General features: G+C 35.7%; 1 protein-coding gene across 5 annotated transcripts in view; it reads left to right on the forward strand.

Annotated features, from left to right (window-relative positions):
* The window catches only part of CSMD1 (CUB and Sushi multiple domains 1), an 883,639-nt gene that overhangs the window by 587,461 nt on the left and 276,319 nt on the right, over positions 1-19,859 (forward strand). For all 5 annotated transcript variants that reach the window (XR_014944901.1, XR_014944902.1, XM_015859302.3 and 2 more), the window contains exon 6: positions 10,673-10,785. Coding sequence is in view for 3 of the 5 variants with exons in the window: in XM_015859302.3 (XP_015714788.2) it covers positions 10,673-10,785 (113 nt within the window). In the remaining 2 variants the exon portion in view is untranslated. The remainder of the gene's footprint in view (positions 1-10,672; positions 10,786-19,859) is intronic.

Here is a 19,859-nt window from a genome sequence, read left to right on the forward strand (position 1 = left end):
GCTACGAGCCACCTCTGCTGGTGTAGATTCTAGAATGCAGCATGCAGGCTCTAGTTCATTGCTGATGAAAATGCACAGGTCACAGTGGTGGTTGCATTAAAAAATAGTGAGAATTTGATCTGTCATATAATGTGATTTTGCTGCTGGTTTTAGCGTTCATGGAAACAAATAGGAGTCAGTGTTTTCACGACTTATGTAATTGATTATTTCAAAAATTATAGCAAATTATAGTGGAAGTTGTATCATAAGATTACATTCGATATGAATGTATTGAACTGTTATTCATTAAAATCTGTGAAAAGGTATTTTGTTTACTTCAGCTGTTTTTCACACATTAGAAGAATCTGCTTTGTACCTGCTTTAAAAGGGTTGTTGGACTAGATCTCTTGAGGTCCCTTCCAAGTCCTGTGATTCTGTGAATCTAGATTAAGTAGTAAATCATTAACAGGAGAAATACAAGGGCTTATGATGAAGTCATCACAAATATGTTCAGAGCTGAAAGTGATATGTGCTTTCTTTCTGTTGAGGCAGTGTTCCTATAGAAGCATAGAATGGTTTGGGTTGGAAGAAACCTCAATTGTCTTCAGGTTCCAGGCTTTATTCCACAGGCAAGGCTGCCAACTGCTTGATCAAATACTAGATCAGGTTGTCCTGAGCCCCATCCAGCCTAGCCTTAAACACCTCCAGAGATGAGGCATCCACAGCCTCTCTGGGCAGCCTGATCCAGCACCTCACTTCTCCCTCAGTTAAAAACTTCCTCCAACATCTAATTTAAATCTCCCCTCTTTGGTTTAAAACTGTTCCTCCTTGTCCTATTACTATCTACTCTCTCATGTTTATAAATCTCCCTTTGTATGTTGGAAGACTGCAATGAGATCGCCCCGTAGCTTTCTCTTTTCCAGGCTGAACAAACCAATTCTTTGTCCGTCTTCATAGCATTTGAATCATCCTTCTTGCCCTCTTCTGGGTCCTTTGAAAAAGCTCCTGATCTACCCTGTTTTGTGAGATCTTGAATGTAATCAGTGCCATCAGTAGCAGGATTGAGTGTACACTCAACAAGTTAGAGGATGACACCAAGCTGTGTGGTGCAGTTGACATGCCACTCAGTGAGACCTAGACAAGCTTGAGCAATGGGCCCAGGTGAACCTCATGAAGTTTAACAAAGCCAGGTGCTAGGTCCTGCACCTCTACTGCCATATTAGAATCATAGAATCACAAGGTTGGAAAGGACCTACAAGATCATCTAGTCCGACCATCCTTTACCATACCTACAGAAAAACTACTAAACCATATCTCCTAGCTGCCTATATTGTGGTAACCCCTTGTATCAGTACAAGCTGGGAAATGTAAGGATAGAGCACTGAGTACTGGTGGATGTTAAGCTGGACATGAACCAAAAATGTGCCCTTAAAGCCCAGAAGGCCAACTGTGTCCTGGGCTGCATTTAAAGAAATGTGGCCAGCAGTTCAAGGGAGATGATTCTGTCCCTCTGCTCCAAGCTGGTGAGATCTCACTTGGAGTCCTCAGTCCAGGAGACATGTGGACCTGCTACAGTGCATCTGGAGGAAGGCTTTGAAATTATCCAAGGTGTGAACACCTCTCCTAACAGGGATAGTCTGAGAGAGCTGGGGCTGTTCAGCCTGGAGAAGAAAAGGCTCTGCGGTTACCTGATAGCAGCCTTTCAGTATATAAAGTAGGTGATATGAAGGAAGGAGACAGACTTGCAGGATCTGTTGTGACAGGACAAGGAGAAATGGTTTCAAAATAAATGAGGGGAGACAAAGATTGAATATAAGATTTATTTATTTATTTATTTATTTTTATGATAAGTGTAGTGAGGGACTGGAACAGGTTGTCCGAAGAGACAGTAAAGGTACTGTCCTTCGGAGACTTTCAAGGACAGGTGGGCAGGGCTAGACAGGGTTCAGAGCAGCCTGATCTAGGTGCAGGTGTCTGTTGATTGCTGGAGAGATAGACTAGATGACCTTTAGAGATCCCTTCCAACTCTAAAGATTCTATGTTTCTGTCATGATCCTGTATTCTTCCTCATTTCATCTCAGATGGTTGGTTAGTAATGGATAAGGTACGTTATCATTATCCTTAGCATCTGGGAAATGGTTCATTATAAGTTAAATATCAGTGAATTTTTAAAGGCATTTTAGGATTTGGAGACTTGATAATGGTATTTTGTTAGTGTTCATTACCACTGCAATTGAATATTATTAAAGAAATTGACTTAAGAGAGTAGTAGCCTGATATCAGCTTTGGGATGTAATTTACAGTCATAAAAGGTAACAAATCCACATTTTACTGGTGTGTCAGCAGTGTTTTGTAAAATGTACTTAAAGTAGATAATTAAACATCATAGGGCCTCTTGAAGTGTTGTAATCTTTTACAAGCTTTAATGTAATGAACCACAGAAAATATATTCTACTGTAGAATAAAGTCTTAACTGGTTGATCTTGCTGAGAATTGAAATATAGTTGTTTCCAGGAAGAGATGTCTACAATAAATGGACTCAGTGCTGAAATACTAAAATGAGTTAGACAAAGCACTGAACTTGCATTATGTTTAATTGATCTATAGAGAATTTATTCAGTAAAGATTAGATTGCATGGCTGTCTGATTAGCATCATTATTATTCAGTGATGGAGAAATAAATATCCAGTTATTGGGAAACAGTAGTTCTTGTGGCAGGACAGCATATTGATGCAGAGCTTTCAATGGCAGTGTCAACTGGAGTTTAGTTGTACTGGCACAATATCATGTGATAGTATTTCAGTTAAATATAAGGTAATCTCAAGACATTATCAGAAACTTGAATGTTTACTGTGTAAAAATCACTATCTAAGAAGTATGAAAATATATCCATGTCTGACAGTGATGCTTATGCTGAAGGACTGAATCCTGGCTGCCATTATTTTGGCTTCTGGGTGTCACAGTTTAAATGAAAATCTACCTGCATCCATGACAGGGGGGCCGCAGGCCCCACAGGGCTGCTAGGCCGAAAGGAAAAGTTAATTAGGAAAAGAAAACAGTGGCAACGATCTAAGGAGGTACACTTATTTACTAAATACTATATTGAAATACAGGATAACACAATATAATATAATTGAAATTAAGCTAACAAATCAAGCAAAATAGGAGAGAGAATGAGTCCCGAAACTGAGAGGCCTACTGTAAAACTCTAGGCAAAATGGTGAAGGCTCCCACACACTCCCCTGAACGCCAGAACTTGAAAGGTGTCAGTCCAGCCTGCCAGAGAGATAATATAGTGTCAAAGTCCCGTGACCCATCTCTGACCATAATGTTCCCTGGGAGATATAGTCTTCTTCTGTAACTTGCAGATTCAGTAAAATTATTCATGCTTTATATGATGTTATGATGTGGAATACTGATAGCAAAATTACAAAATTATTAATGTCTCAGTCTCATAATGGTGGTCTCCCATCCTGAAGGAGTGCATTTGTTGCCCATTTTTAACTGATACTGTATATTGCATCTGTATACAACAGGATGTGTATAGCTATGCTTGCTTGGTGAAGCTTCTTGTTTGTTAATATGTACTTAACTGTAGATCTGTAAGAACAAAATAACATAGTCAATGCAAGGAAAATGTATAAAAAATGTAGATAAGTCAGCTTGACAAAACGTACTAAGAATGTAAATATTTGCCTTAGGTCTATGCCAAGGCTAGCTTTAGAAATAGCAGGATAAGCTTTATGCTTAATGGTTAAGCCAGGTAGCAACGAAATTGAACAAGGCTGATTTTATCACTTGCAAATATCAGTGCAGTGCATACCATCACTGAAATGAGTAAATACACTGTTCATAAAGCTTCCATTCCTAGGGAAAAAATGCTTTTTAGAAATGAGAAGAACATGGCTTGAACATATGTTTAGGGCTATACCTATATGGTGAGTTGGCTTCCTTTGTTTTTCTCTTTTCTCTTGTGAAGATACTGAGTAAGAAGACGGTTTACCTGTTAAAATATGATCACTGCTTAGGTACAGTTATGCTGATGTTTTATGCAAGTATTATATTTGCTGATTAACTGAAATTATGAAATGTTATTACTCAGCTTATGAAGTTTTGTCCACATGAAGATATTAAATGATAGGACTTTCAGAGATACTAAGTTTTCACATTTCAGCAACCACATCATGCTATATATTAAATAATTAAAATATTTTTAGTAATATCATTAAAATTCTATTTTTGATGTTTTCAAACAGAAACTTCTTACAGTCCTTTTTATAAATATGAAGACATTCCTAATACCAGTTAGAGCTAACGTTGAAAGCTCATTGCACTTGGACTTCCCATAGATTTTAATATGAATTAAGTATAGACTAGAGACTTTTAGAACTGGATCTTACATTGTTAAAATTGGTCCATAAACAACAGCAACACCTCAGCTGCTTTTTTCTGTTCTATTCAGTCAGTCTGGAATCTTTCTTTCTCAAGTCAAACGTAAAGATGCACCTAGAAATATATTGTTATTTCCATTAGTGTTGAGCTTCTGTTATATAACTTGATTTCTACTATATGAAAACATGTTCAGAGGCAATATACATAGTTGTAAATAACTGACAATATGAACATTCTTTGTATCATCAAACTAGGCTGAATTTCACATCCACAATAATGAAGACAAAAGGGAAATACCCCAAAGAAAATTGATTATATGGTATATAATGCTACCATATAATGTTTAATACATTTCAGTGAAAACTGGGGAATCAAAAATTGATTTAACCTGAGATTGATCTTTTTCCTCTGTGTAATGCAGTTTTCAATCAATCAGTTATACATATTAATCATGCTACCTTTTCTTCCAAAAGCCCTTCTCAGTTGACAGTTCTTAGAGCAATTTTACATGAAGGGGAGCTGGAAGAGAGTCTTGGTTAATAGGAGCCTATTCCTTTTAATGTTATAAGTAGCCATGCTGTATTAGTTATAAATCGGATTAATACTGTGGGATAAATGTATCAGTCTGAATATTGCTGTCTAGAAACTGCTGTTTGGTAAGAGTGGACCACTTTAGTTATGATGTGGATTGCTGAATGCTAATGTGAGGGATTGAAATATACAGATGCAGAGATGCAGAAATTTGTGGTGTATAAAGATTGTCCCCATACAAAAAAGGTTTTGGACTCATAGGATAAGGTGTCACACAAAAACAGGAGAGAACGTATTTTAAAAAGATTGCTTTGTGCTTTGAGTGATGTGACAGCTGTGAGTAAAGTTGTTCTGTGCTGTAGGCCAGTCCTATTGGACATAATGCTTGGTTACAGCAGTCAGGCTCTTGTACTGCGATAGGTTACTCATAGGATTGCATTACCTCCTGGAAGTATAAAGCCACTTTTATATACAGTCTAGTTTTCATGTATGAAAAATGGTTGTACATGTTACTCATTCCACAAATCTGTCTGACCTGATTTGAACTAGAGGTGTCAGAGGATCACTGAGCGCTGTGTTTTAGGGCTTTGTAATCTCTATGAGCACTAGGTAAGCTGCTGCTTTCTTTTAGACTGGAATGAATTTCTTCACATACTGTCAAAAATGAGTAAAAATGGTAGCATTTTGTAAATATATATACAGAAGCATATATGATGTTAGAATAGGTGGAAGTTAGGTTATAAAGGAAAGTGTTCCAGTTCTTACAATGCAGAAGATAATAGGTGGTGTAATATTTGACATTTATCCTTTCCTTTTGATAAGTATTATTTTATTTCATAGATTCTTAACAAGTTTCACAAATATGGGACATTATGGAAAACATAAAGATAGTTTCATAAAGTTACAAGATTAAATATAAATAAATGATTTTCTGAAAAATGCACAATTGTATCCTTGAAAAACTTTACCTGCTACCTATTACTCCCTTAGTCTATGAATGGTAACCAGTGAGTTAATTTATCAGGTATTGTTTATCTGTATGGTAAGATAACAGTATTTCATCAGTTTATGGTCTGAGAGAACAATAATAAAGGATTATAAAGGAAGATAGAGAAACAAGATGTTTTATTTCATGTTTTAATAGCCAATATATTGTATGTCTGTTAGGTAGATCCTAATATAATTCACAACAGTGAGGCACAATATGGAAGTATATTCTAAAATTTGCCCTGTAGGGGGCTAAATCCTAAATCTCCTTTATCTGAAGTCAGCCTTTTATTTATTTATTTATTTATTTATTTATTTATTTATTTATTTATTTATTTTTAATGCAGAAAAATATGGGATTTATTTATTTATTTATTTAAAGTCAAAAGAGCCAATATAAATTCTGCAAGTGAAAATCCTCATTTTGTGAAGTGAAAGAAACTCATTTTGTGAAATATTCCTTTCAGTGACATTTTTAAAAAATAATTATTTTTTCTTTGTTTTTTTGTTTTTTTGTTTGTTTGTTTGTTTGTTTTATTTAATTATTTTGTTCAAAATCCAAATGGGACACTTAAAATCTTTTGTTTAAGAAACTCATCCAATATGAAATGCATAATGGAAAAAATGTCATTAATGGAAATCAGTTACTGAAAAACATGTTTCAGTTCATTGTCATATCTTCATAGACTCATAGAATGGTCTGGGTTGAAAAGGACCATAATGATCACCTAGTTTCAAGTCCCCCCACCATATGCAGGACCTCCAACCACTAAACCAGGGTGCCCAGAGCCACTTCCATCCTGGCCTTGAATGCCTCCAGGGATGGGGCATCCACAACCTCCTTGGGCAACCTGTTCCAGAGAGTCACCACCCTCTGTATGGAAAAACTTCCTCCTCATATCTGACCTAAACCTCCCCTGTCTTAGTTTAAGACCATTCTCCCTTGTCCTATCACTATCCATCCTCATAAAATGGAATTTTATAACTTGTTTTGAAAATCTCACAGAGGCAGATACGAATGAAAGGACTTCATGTGATTACTGCAAACCTAATGTACCTGCTGACACCAAAATCTATGCTGAGAATATAATCTTATTTGTCATAAGTTTGTATTTTAAGGTACCAAAGCAGACTTTTTCAGTGCAAATCTGTATCCCTAATGTTTCATAGTTTCATAGTTTCATAGTTTCGTGCGGGTTGGAAGGGACCTTAGAGATCATCGAGTCCTTAAAAATGCTCATTCTATTATATATATATATATATATATATATATATATATATATATATATATATATATATATATATATATAAAATTTATAATAATAATAATAGTAATAATAATAATTATTATTATTTTTGTTGTTGTTGTTGTTATTATTATTATTTTCCATAGCTTTTGTGACTAAAAAGGAACAACTCTGGGAAAGTAGGGTGTGCATGAAAAATATTGGTGACTGTGGCAGATAATAAATATTTCATAATGAGATTAGTGATTACTGAACATTGTTTTAGTTGTCTGCTTTTCCAATTTATACTGTTAGATTTTAGTCCTGTACTAGAAATGCTATCCAAAGGTTTAAGAAATGATAAGCAACAACAACAAAAACAAAAAACGAAAACAACTACAGAAGTAATTTGGTGGTGTCAGATGAGTAAATTTATTAAAATAAATATTTTGAATAATATTATTATGTATTATTTATTATTCATTTAATTATTTAAATAATTTAAAATAGTATTTTTTAAAATTTATTTTAAAATTTTAATATTTTTTTTAAAAAAATATTAATTTGTAAAGTTATTAATGAAATACAAATTTCTCCCTGGGGAATTTGTTTGGAAACTAATATGAAGAGAAGAAAAATTGTGCAGTTTTCAGAATGTTAACAAAAAATATTCATCTGGGAATGGCAGAAAAAACACATTAGCTGCAGCATCCATAAACAGAATATTGTGCACTATAAGACCTACATTTTATCATTTCAGCTATTAATAATGACAGTAAACAAGGGAAGAATTATTAAAGCAAAATATTGGTCTCCCAGTACTTAATTACTGCATATTAGTTGCAATTAGAAAAGCCAACTATTTAGTTTTCTTTGTTCAATTATGAGTTTGTTTTAAATGTTAATTTACCTTCAGGACAACTGCCACATTAACTTTAGGGCTGAATGGATCTTCTCTGGATCTGGATGTACAGATTCCTTGCAAAGCCTTAAAAGGATGACCTGCAGTATTTAGGACCTGGGCTGAATATCACTGCATTGAACAATAAAGTCGAATTGATTACTGTGTCCTAGAACTTAATGTTCCTCTTTTGCTGGACAATGAAAGCCATATATAAGCAAAAACCTAGACATACAAGGAATTATGATTTTATTCATCAGCTTGAAAGCACTGATAATATTCCAGATTAAGTATACGCTATACAGCGTGCCATGGAACATTGTCCCAGTTATGTTTGTCAAATATCAGATCAATAACAGGGAAAAATATTTGCTAATACTATTGAAATTATAAACTGGAGTGTTCTTAATAGAGATTTTTTTTCTTTTTTTCTTTTTTTTTCTTTTTCTTTTTTGTTTTTTTTTCCTTCCCTCCCCTGCAAAACAATAGATAAAAAGTAATAATAAAAATTAAAATTAAAAATTGGCTTTATCTTATCCTGCAGCCAAACATGAAATATGTTCAGACTGATTTTGTACTCTTTGTAAGTGGTATGTAGCAATTTCCCCTCATTCCATTGCTTGAAAATGGAACATGGTATTTTAGGCTAGGCTCTAGGAATAAATTCTTTACTGTGAGGGTGGTGAGACACTGGAACAGGCTGCCCAGTGAGATGTACAAGGCCAGGCTGGATGGGGCTTTGAGTGTCATGGTCTAGTGGGGGGTGTCCCTGCTGATAGCAGGGAGGTTGGAACTAGATGATCTTAAGGGTCTCTTCCAAACTAAAGCATTCTAGATTTTTATTTATTTATTTATTTGGGCACAAAATTAGAGTAATTAAAAACTGAGAAGGCCACCTCTCTGGGCAGCTCATTCCAATACCTGTCCACTCTTGGAGACGAAATTTTTCGGTTGTCCAACCTGAATGTCCCCAGTGCTGTGTACAAAGCAATGTATGGTAATTATTAGGGAAAACAGTCTTTTATTGAGTGTGTGAGCATTTCACTGTGAAGAGAAACTATCACAGCATGCTGCTATCTGTCAATGTTTAAACATTCTCCTCTCAAGATGTAGGAAATGCTATGTAGAAAAACTGAGTAATTAAAATGTAGCCTTCTTATCTACTCAATTGAAAGAGTCTTAATCTGTTAAAATGTTGAACTCTACTTAAGACTTCGGTTTTGGGCTTGTCTCGCGACTTCTCAATGTTTGCTTTTCTTTCTTCCATCCTTTTTATACTTATGAATGCTTGATTTCATTCAAGCATATATTCTCAGACCCAAGTTGACAAAATATATTGACGCAAAGTTCAGTGGTAAACTCTTCTGGTCCTCAGTGTTTTTAAGAATTTTCCAGTACAGCAAGAACGATATGGATCACTCGATCAGTGGTTTTCTTCATTTGTCTAATAGCAACTGTCAGTCTCTTTCATCTTCCCAGGAGCATGTCCTGTTATCCTGAAAAAATCTCATGATAATAGCATGGAGAACTTTATGACTTTTTAACATGCTCCTTAGAACTAAATATATTTCACCCAAAAAAATATGTACTAATTTGATTTCAATCCTACCGCCAAATAATGCTAAGATAGAAAGTATTCTTTCACAGCAACCAAATAAACAACCATGTACATATTGCTGTGAAAACAGTTGGGTAATAAAAAGAGAAAATTCAGTCATGACCTAATTATTTTAATTGCCAGAATGAGAAACATCTTGTTCTCCCCTGCTCCCTCTCTCCAATTCTGAACCCTGGTAGATGTTAGCTATTTATTACAAATACTGTTGTCTCATGTTCCATGTGGAGAAGACATAATTTAAACTTTTTCTGTGAAACTTTTTAGTTCTTATCTAGGAAATACGAATCTGCTATTTTAAAGAGATGATAGAAATATTCAGCAGGAATCAAAGTTGATACAAGGGAAGAAGGGCAAAGGATGGAGGACATGCAGAAAGAGGGAGAGCAGAAGAGAGTGTCACACATTTTTTTTAGTACACCAGCCAGTTGTTAGATCATCTCAGCTATGTGTTAAACTGCTCTATAACTGTAGAAGCAAGGGAAGACTGTTGAAAGTTTTCATTATGACAATTACTGGCATAGCTGCTCTTTTAAATATTTTAGCTGAAAGGATTTTGAAATGAAAGGCGCTTCCAAATTGAAAATAGAATCCTGGTATTTCTCTTCACCTCTTGACTCAGAGACTTGATATAGAAGCTCAGAAGTATAATATAGTTTAATATATATATTTATTAATTAATTAATTATACAGAACTTCTTTTCAAATCACATCTTATTTACACTTAATTCATTATTTTATTTATTGTTTTTTTGTATTTTGGTGCAAGTAACAAATTTCTAAGTATACGTTACTATCGGGCTGAACACAAAATGGTGAAAACAGCTAAAAAAGAAGAATAATTGTAAATGAATTGACAAAATAAACTTCAAAACTCACTAATTTCATTTAATTCAATTCTTTCTTGCACTTTCAAATTCAGGAAAGTGAATGGAAGAGCTGTGTGTTTTGGATTTTGTTCTTGTCTTCTTTACTGTCTGTATAGTTCTCTGCATGTTATTTTTGGCACCCTTGACATTAGAGTTTTCTTTATTTTTCCAGGCTGACTGGTATGAATCTACCTTCTCCTGTTATCAGCAGTAAGAACTGGTTACGACTACATTTTACATCTGACAGCAACCACCGACGAAAGGGATTTAATGCACAGTTTCAAGGTAGGAAATAGAAAAGCTTCAGCAGAAAGCTCCCTTTACCTTTAAACCTCACTAAAATAGTGGTGGTAGAAATTTCTCATTAAGTATCAGGGACAGTAAAGAGCTGACTCGTGTTTCGACTACTCTTACTCTGAGTAACTGTTACCATTTTGTGTTTGGGCACCTCCATGGATTTATTTTAAGAAAAAAAAAAAAAAGAAAAAGAAAAAAAAAAAATCACCTGTGTGCAGTAACATCGCGGTTTCTTTTAAGTATCTGCTTGATCTCATTTTCTACAATAAGGTTTTTTTTGTTGTTGTTGTAGTTTTGTTTTTTATTCGATCTGGTCTTTGCTTTAAAAACATGCTTGGAATGCAACTTACAATTGACTTCTAAGTTAATTCTGTACAAGGCATGTCCCCAACTAAACACTGTCTTCCTTCATTACTCAAAATGAAACTCTTATCCAGAAGTTACTTTCATCATTTGGAAATTTAGCTCCTCCTTGACAAAGCACAAATTGTATTTCAGGCTCCTACACAAGGTTGCATATACAGCTTTAAAGGAAGACAAGCAAACATCATTGTTGTTGTCAGTTGTTGTTTATGTTCACCTAGACAGTGGTTAAAATGCAATTTTTTAGCATGGAATCTTTATTGATTTCTGTACTTCATAAATTATCATTCGAGATCAAAGACAGTGTAGTTATAATGAAAACAGGAGCTCTATAACTCAGAAAATCATTAAGCTATTTAATTTATCCATGCTTTTAATTTTACCCTCCACACTGTCAAATAATTTATGAGTTTAGAACTTCCCTTTTTCTCAGAATCATAGGGCCTGCATCATGTGTTAAAAATGACAAATGTGCTGCCACAATTGTATGTTCTGGTGTTTAATGAATATGTTCCACTTTACAGCAAAAATGAAATCTCACTTCTAGAGTGTTTCAAATTGAGCATGTTATTTTTGGCAGGCTGTCAGAAAGGTCCAAGAAAGTATGATGTCATTTTATCATTTTGTGCCAAAGGTCATCTGTTGTTGTGTTTGCCTACTTTGAATTATGCAGGATTTAACAAATAGATAATTCTGAAGTCAAACAATGAATATAACAGATACTGCTGAAATGATTTTGTACTAATGGAAAACCATGAGCGAATGATGTTAAAAAAAATTGCTAGCTAAATTAATCATTTTCAGTGAATTTCTGTAATTCATATAAGTCAATATCTGTCCTTCATCTACATTGTTTAAAAACTCAATATTGTGTTTGAAGTATGTTAGAATAATTCACAGTGCTTTCTCAATACATGCATACTGGGTACTTTATCCAGATTTTCCTATGAAAGTTGTCACTCAAAGTAAATTTAGGAAAGAAAATTAGTGAAAGAAATTAGTAAAATGAGAAAGTAGATTAAATCTATTATTTCCTGTTCCTTAAGTGATACTGAACATCATTTCTTACTAAGTAGTACTGGAACAATAACTTGTGTTTCATTAAATATCATCAACAGGAAATTAATCCAATCTTGATAGAGAATAACAAAAAGTGTCCATCAATACACCATCTGTCTTGACCATTCTTTTTTCTGGTTAACTCTACCATTCTTAAAAATGTAGGCCTGACTTCTCAGTTGTACTAGTCTTGTTTGATCCTTCTCTGCCTGGTAAGAGATGTTATATTTTTCTTCAGTAGAGTAAAAAGTCCTATCATATCATAGAATGGCCTGGGTTGAAAAGGACCAAAATTATCATCTAGTTTATATCCCCTGCTATGTGCAGGGTCACCAACCACCAGACTAGGCTGCCCAGAGCCACATCCCACCTGACCTTGAATCCCTCCAGGGATGGGGCAACCAACAACCTCCTTGGGCAACCTGTTCCAGTGCGTCACCACCCTCTGTGAAAAACGTCTTCCAAATATCTAAACCTCCCCTGTCTCAGTTTAAAACCATTCCCTTTGACCTATTACTGTCCACCCATGTAAACAGCCATTCCCCCTCCTGGTTATTGGAAGGCCACAATGAGTTTTGTGGAGTTTTTTCCAAGCTAAACAATCCCAGTTCCCTCAACCTTTCCTCATTGGTGAAGTGCTCCTGCACTCTGGAACCATTACAAGAGCTCTGCATTTCTTTTTTTTTTTTGTGCTGGGGGCCCCAGGCCTGGATGCAGTACTGCTGATGGGGCCTCACAAGAGCTGAGTAGGGGGGTACAATGACTTCCCTCTCCCTGCTGGCCACCCGTTTTTAATGCAACCCAGAACACAGTTGGCTGTCCAAGCTTCAGGTGTACACTGCTGGCTCATGTCCAGCTTCTCATCCACCAGGACCCCCAAAGTCCTTCTCTGCAGGGCTGCTCTCAAGATCTTTCCCCAGTTTGTATAAATATCTGGGATTGCCCCAGACCAAGTGCTACACCTTGCACTTAGCCTTGTTGAACTCAGCAAACTTGCTGAGGTGCACTTAATGCCATCATCTGTGTCACTGATGAAGATGTTGAAGAGCACTAGTCCCAAGACCATCCCCTGAGGGATACTGCTTGTGACCAGCCTCCACCCTTGCATGAAACCATTGATTACAACTCTTTGGCTGAGACCAGCCAGTTCTTAATCCATCAAACAGTCCATCTTTTAAATTCATACCTCTCCAATTTAGAGAGAGGGACGTGGTGAGGAACCATGTCAAAGGCTTTGCAGAAGTCCAAGTAGATGACATTTATCTCTTCACTTGTCCACCAGTGTTATCACTCCATCATAGGAAGCCACCAGATTGGTCAGGCAAGATCTGCCCTTGGTGAAGCTATGCTGGCTGTCTTGGGTCATCTCTTCATCTTGTATGTGCCGTAATGTGGCAACCAGGAGCATCTGCTCCATGGTCTTCCCAGGCACAGAGGTGAGACTCATTGGCCTGTAGATCCCCAGGTCATCTTATTTCTCCCTTAAAAATGGGAGTAATGTTTCCCTTTTTTCAGTCACTGGGAACAAGTCTTTTATTAGCCTTACAATTCTCATATTTGTTAACCTTATAGTTCACCTCTTGAACTCTCAGATAAACTAAGGAGACTGAGCTCTTTAAATCTGTCAATTGTTTTTGGCACTGTTTTCATTTACTTCATAGTCAATTGGTGGTATTTTAAACCTGCAATGAATGCTTAATTGATTTTGTTTATCTTTCATTATCTGGATCTACTATGTTTCACGTTTTTTGCTTGTGTTTCTTTTCCTTCTACTGCTACTTATAAAAACAAAAAACAAAAACAAACAAACAAAAAAAAACCCCACAAAACAACAATACCAAAAAAAACCAAATTATGAGCACCTAGGAAATCAGTTAGCTAAGTCAGCTAACCTGTGGAACATGTGGTTCGAGGTAATATTTTTTTCTGTGTCCGTGAGTCTGTCATGGCTGCTGTAGATAGGCTACATTTGTTCATTTATCTTATTCTACCCTTGTTTTTTATTCTTTTTCAGTGCATAATTTTTCTCCTCTTCAGTACTGTAACAGCATATTTCCCAACATCTTAACGCTATAGTATCAGATAGTCATTTATTTTGTAAGTTTATTAGTTTTATTTATTTAGATTTTATTAACAGTGTATCAAACAATTTTCACACAATTTTGTTTAATTGATTTATGTTTTATTCAGCCATGTTAAAATCTGTGCAAGTCTACAATGTGGTAAGTTCTCAGCAGATGTTCTTTTATTAAATAGGAAGGAATTAATCTGTCTTCTATCAAAAGTAAGATTCTTTTGGCCTACGTTTCAGATGAGACTATTGATTCTGAATAATCTTCTTTTTAGAAATAAGCATTAAACATACTGTTCAAAGACTGTTTTTATTCTTCCTCAAAACTTGAGTCCCTTAATGTAGGCACCAGAGTTTAAGAATGGAAGATACTTAACACTATTAAAAATTTAGTAATGAAATCAATATTGTACATCTTATCTTCCCACAGACTGAATACACATTTAGCCTCTCTGGAAACAGATTTTTTTTTTCTTTTTTTCTTTTTTTCTTTTTTTTTTTTTTTTTTTCTCTGTGCTTTTGTCCCTGTACTAAAATTGCAAGATTCCCCTTATTATCTCAATTACTATTGAATGCCATCTGATAAGTAAAGGAAAGAAACATTGTCTGTTTCTTGTTAATGTGGCATATGTAACTTCTAAGGGGGAGCTGCTTAAAATATTTCTTCTGTTAATGTATTTTAAATTTTTTTAAACAGATTGTTTTTGTTTATTTACCAAGTTGTCACATCTTTAAATTAAAGCTCCCTCTGTTGCCTCAATTTCTAGAGCTCTGAATCTTTGTCAGTATTGGATGTTAGAAATAATCTTTAGTTTTATTGTTCTTTAAACTAGTTCATGAAGGCAGTACACTTTCACTAGAGAGATTAGCTCTCATGTATGTTTTGATATGTAATATGTATTTTCTTAGAAATACAAAACAAAGTCCAAAAGTTAACTTTTAAAAGTCAGTAACAAAAGAAAAACAGAAAAAAACAACAAACAAGCAAAAAAAATAAAACAACAACAACAACAACAATAACAACAAAAACAGTAAAAGAGTAACAAAAGAAAAACATCATGTATCTAAAAGTGCTCAAGGTTTAGTTGCTGCATGTCACCACTAAGCAAATGCTGATACAGTAACAGCTATTCATTCTTCTGCTCTTGCTTACTGTGATTTTGTCCTCACTGAAACTCAGTTCATAACACTGCATTCATAGTTGAAAAGACATGTATCGGTTTGGTACACATTTTTATACATCACTGTTGCTTGTTCTGATTTGTTTCATTTTGTTGTTGTCCTTGCAGAGATATGTATTTGGAACATTTTGAAGAAACTGGTGCTCGCTAATTTTTAAGACTAGCAATTCGCAATACAAAGAGAATGGTAAAATATGGGTGTAAGAATTTAAAATCAGAGCATATATGTGAGTGATGGACATAAGCAAATTTAATTACAGGTTTCAAGGAAGTATGCGTAATTAACATGCAAACACAAAAAACAGGTTCATTATTTTGTATTTACTGCAGTATGAAAACATTCATGCAGTTTCTGCATCAGAAGAGATTATAGTCATAAAATAGTAGTGTCAGTTTTACTACACCTGCAGATTCTTCATTATCTATTAGGCAAGAGAAAGGTCTGTTCATGTTTAGCCGTGTGATGGATCAGTATAAGAGGTCTGTTTTTGGAGATGTTTTCTGATGACATGAGAACATGAGAAGATGGTGAAATACTGAATTTAAAATGGGATTTTCTGACAAACATTTTGGTCATCATGGGTGATACTATGGAGATAGATATTTATTGAGAAACATAAATGAGTTTTTGATGCTATAGTTGAAACAGTGTGGAAGTGGCAGTCAAGCAAGGATGTAATTCTACTCCGTATGTTTAGTGATGGTATATGTTCATTGTGCAAACTGTATCAATACTGTTTTCCAGAACTGTGGAGGACACCTGCAGGCACTGAATGCTTAATGCTTGCTGAACTTCTTTTATTATGATATATTTTGTATTGATAGCACAGCAGTGATAAAGCAGTCTGCCAAACCAACTGGCCAGTCAAGTGACATACAGAAGGTTAAAGGAAAACAAATGGCAGTGCTTCTTTTTAAATTTGCAGAGCCGGTGTCACCTTATACACATACAATAAGAAAGATTAGTGTAAAAATCTATTGTGGCACCAGTTTTTCTTGGGTCTGTATCTTTTGTTCGCTAGAACTTCATGTGGAGATTTCCAGCAAAGGGAGAATGTGGAAGGTCTGGTAATGACAGGCAGCACTTTGCTGGATTGATGGAACAAGGAAGCAAACTGATCATGAGCCTACAGCTTTTACAGGTAGCCATAAAGGAGAAACATCTATTCCTGCTGTGAAGCTCTCCAGAGTTATAACTCTGATTAGTAGGGGAAGATTTTGAAAGCTGTTAGTGAGAACAGTAGGATAGCCTATTAGACAGAAACTAGGTTTGGATTATTTCAGGGAGTCAGTTAGTTTAAACTACAGGTGGAATGGAAAAATAGGATGCCTGGGAAAGTCAGAAAGTAGGTAGCTGAGCAGCAAAGCTTACAAGGTTAACCCTTAGGTTATTGCGTCTGGAGTCTTGTTTTATTGAAGAATGTATTTCAGAATTCCTTACATAAATTTACAAATTTGTTTAAACAAAACAAGCAAACAAACAAAACATGCTGTTTTCAAGGTGATTGCTGAAGAGTATTTCATATTCTTTGAAGAGGTCTGTAGAAGTGTAATGGATATATCAGAACACCAAGTCCAGTTTCCCCAAAATATCAAATACTGCACATAAGAAATGTATTGGGAAGGGAGAAAACAAAACAAAACAAAACAAACAAAAAAAACAAAAAACAAAACAAGTGTAGTGAAAAGAGTGCAAATTAATTGTAGAATCATTGAATAGCTTGTGTTGGAAGTGATCTTTAACATCACTTAACAACATCAATATAACACCCCTGTTATAAGCAGGGACAACTCCCACTAGACCAAGTTTACCAAAGCCCCATCCAGTCAGGCCTTGAAAGCCTCCAGGGTGGGAGCATCCACAACCCCTCTGGACCATCTGTTCTACTGTTTCACCATCCTCACAGCAAATAATTTCTTCCTAATATCTAGTATAAATCTGTCCTCTTACAGTTTAAAGCCATTTCCTCTTATCCTGTTGCTACACACCCTTATAAAAAGACCTTCTCTGTCTTTACTGTAGGATTCCTTCAGCTACTGGAACATTGCTATATGGTTTCCCCGGAGCTTTCTCCAGGCTGAAGAGCTCCATCTCTCTCAGCCTGTTCTTGTAGGGTAGGTGTTCCAGTCCTCTGATCATCTTTGTGGTCCTGCTCTCAACCTCCTACAGCTCAATGTTCTTCTTGTTTTGGGGACATCACAACTGGATGCACTGCTCCAGGTGGGGTCTCATGAGAGCAGAATATGGGACCTCCCTTAACCTGCTGGTCACACTTCTCTTGATGCAGCCCAGGATATGGTTGGCCTTCTGGGCTGCAAGTGCATTAATGATTCACAATGAGTCTTTCGTTAGCCAGCATCCCTAAATCCTACTCCTTAGGGCTGCTCTTTTCTGCCCACCCTGCATTTGTTCTTGGAATTGCCCCAGCCCAGGTGCAGGAACTTGCACTTGCAGCCCGGCTTCATCTCTCCCTCAGAACCTGTGGATGGATCTTGTTGGGTCCCATGGACTTCTTTAAACTGTGTCATTCTTACAGTGGACAGATTTTCCTTCTTCCAGTTCTTACCTTTGCTTTGTGCAACTAGGTCAGTGCAGCTAGAGCCCTTGCCAATGAAAACTGTGGCAGAGAACTCATTGAGTAATGACTTATAACTAAAGTCATTTGAATGGTGTTATCAGGTGTTGCTGAAATAACACAGATATGTGGGAATTTTTCCCTTTTGGAATGCTTCTGTTGATATATTGAGTGAGCAGAGATTTGCCAAGAAGGAATGCTTATCTGTAAAGAGAAGAAGCTTTAGCATTTCTAATGCTGAACTTGTAAAATGGTAGAGTATACACTGTATGTAGGAAAAAAACTTTTTGAAGCTTGCTCTCTCACTGATAAATTGACTCACTCTGAAGAACTGCGTGTTAATTTGGCTTCCCATAACAAGACTAAGCAGATGATTTTCCCCTAGCTTGATGAGTTGTGCGAAGCTACCCTAAGGCTGGCAAAAATGCATAAAACAAACAAAGAAAGAAACCACACCATAGTCTCTAAAAAATAAAGCTGAGCAAATGCAGTGTGAATGGGAAGACTGACTATGGCTCTTTTTTTTTTTTTTTTTTTCCCCTCATTCTCATAAATACTGAACTTTCAGAAAGAACTCAAGTTGTGACAGACAATAATGAAGCAGAATAAATTCTAGAGATCGTTCACAATCAATTTACGTGTCACCGAAGACTTTGAGTGATAAAGAAATACTTGATCTATAAGCAGACTGGAGAAAGAACACCAAAACTGCCAACAGCGTGAATTATAGATCATTTTCTCCAAGCTGAAAAATGGTAGTACTACTGTAATCACACGTTTGGAGGAGATTCCAGAAAGAATGTGGTACTAGAACAGGGCAAACATAGCACTTAATTAGAATCTGCAGTCCAACCTGAACTAAGAAAATACTTTGTTTCAGAAGAAGGTGTATTCAGCTACAAGAAGATCAGAATAATCGAGCTGAAAAGAAATTTAAGAATTCCTGAAATATGCTAAGATAAATGTGCTAATTCTCTCTAGGAATAACCCTATCAGTGTTATTTTGGTTGTTCCCTGAACTCTGCAAACTCATGTAAAGCAAATTGCTGTAATATAAATCTCTCTTTCACTCTCTCTCAACATACAGAGTACTGAGAGACAATTAAGTACTTTCTTCTTCTTGAAAGAAGAAGGCTGGCATGCTAGAGAAAGAAAGAAAAAAAGGCAGATGCTTATTAGTCTCAATTTCTGCTTATTCATCTGAGATTTTTTACTTAAAATGAATCCTACCTTCCCTAAAAACAGAGAACTTTTCAGATATATTCTATATAGTGTTAGTGGGCTTGTTGATGGTAAGCAAAAGCTTTGCCTGAGATCATTAGGAACTGTTCACCTTCAAAGATCTGCACTTAGGAAAAACCTACAGTGAAAGGCAGCCAAGAGTTGAACTCAGCAGTGCAGCAGCAGAAGCAGCTTGTGTAAGTACTAGACAATGATGTCAGAATATTTTAGGTCTGAGTGAGAGCCAGCTTTTGAGGCTTTGCAGGTCATCTCGTACAGGAGAAAAACTTGGCAATATAACCAAGTATTTGGGTAACAGATCAAAAGCAGTGTGTGATCAAAAATGCATACAAGGACTATCACAATGAACATTCTAACAACCAGCAAACATCACATTTTTTGTTGCAGAGTCCTATCCTACAGTACCATACATATTCTCAGGCTATAGCTGTATTAGATCTAAACATAGGTAAATTGAATCAAGCACAAGATTATGTTAACTGAACTGCATGCTTCTAGAGTTTAATCTGACTTTAATATGAGCCATGTTCTGCACTCTACCTACCTTATTTTCTCTCATGAAGTAAAATA

The sequence above is a fragment of the Coturnix japonica genome, chromosome 3 (assembly GCF_054131305.1).
Source record: "Coturnix japonica strain WE chromosome 3, WE-NBRP24, whole genome shotgun sequence".
Classification (NCBI taxonomy): Eukaryota; Metazoa; Chordata; class Aves; order Galliformes; family Phasianidae; genus Coturnix; species Coturnix japonica.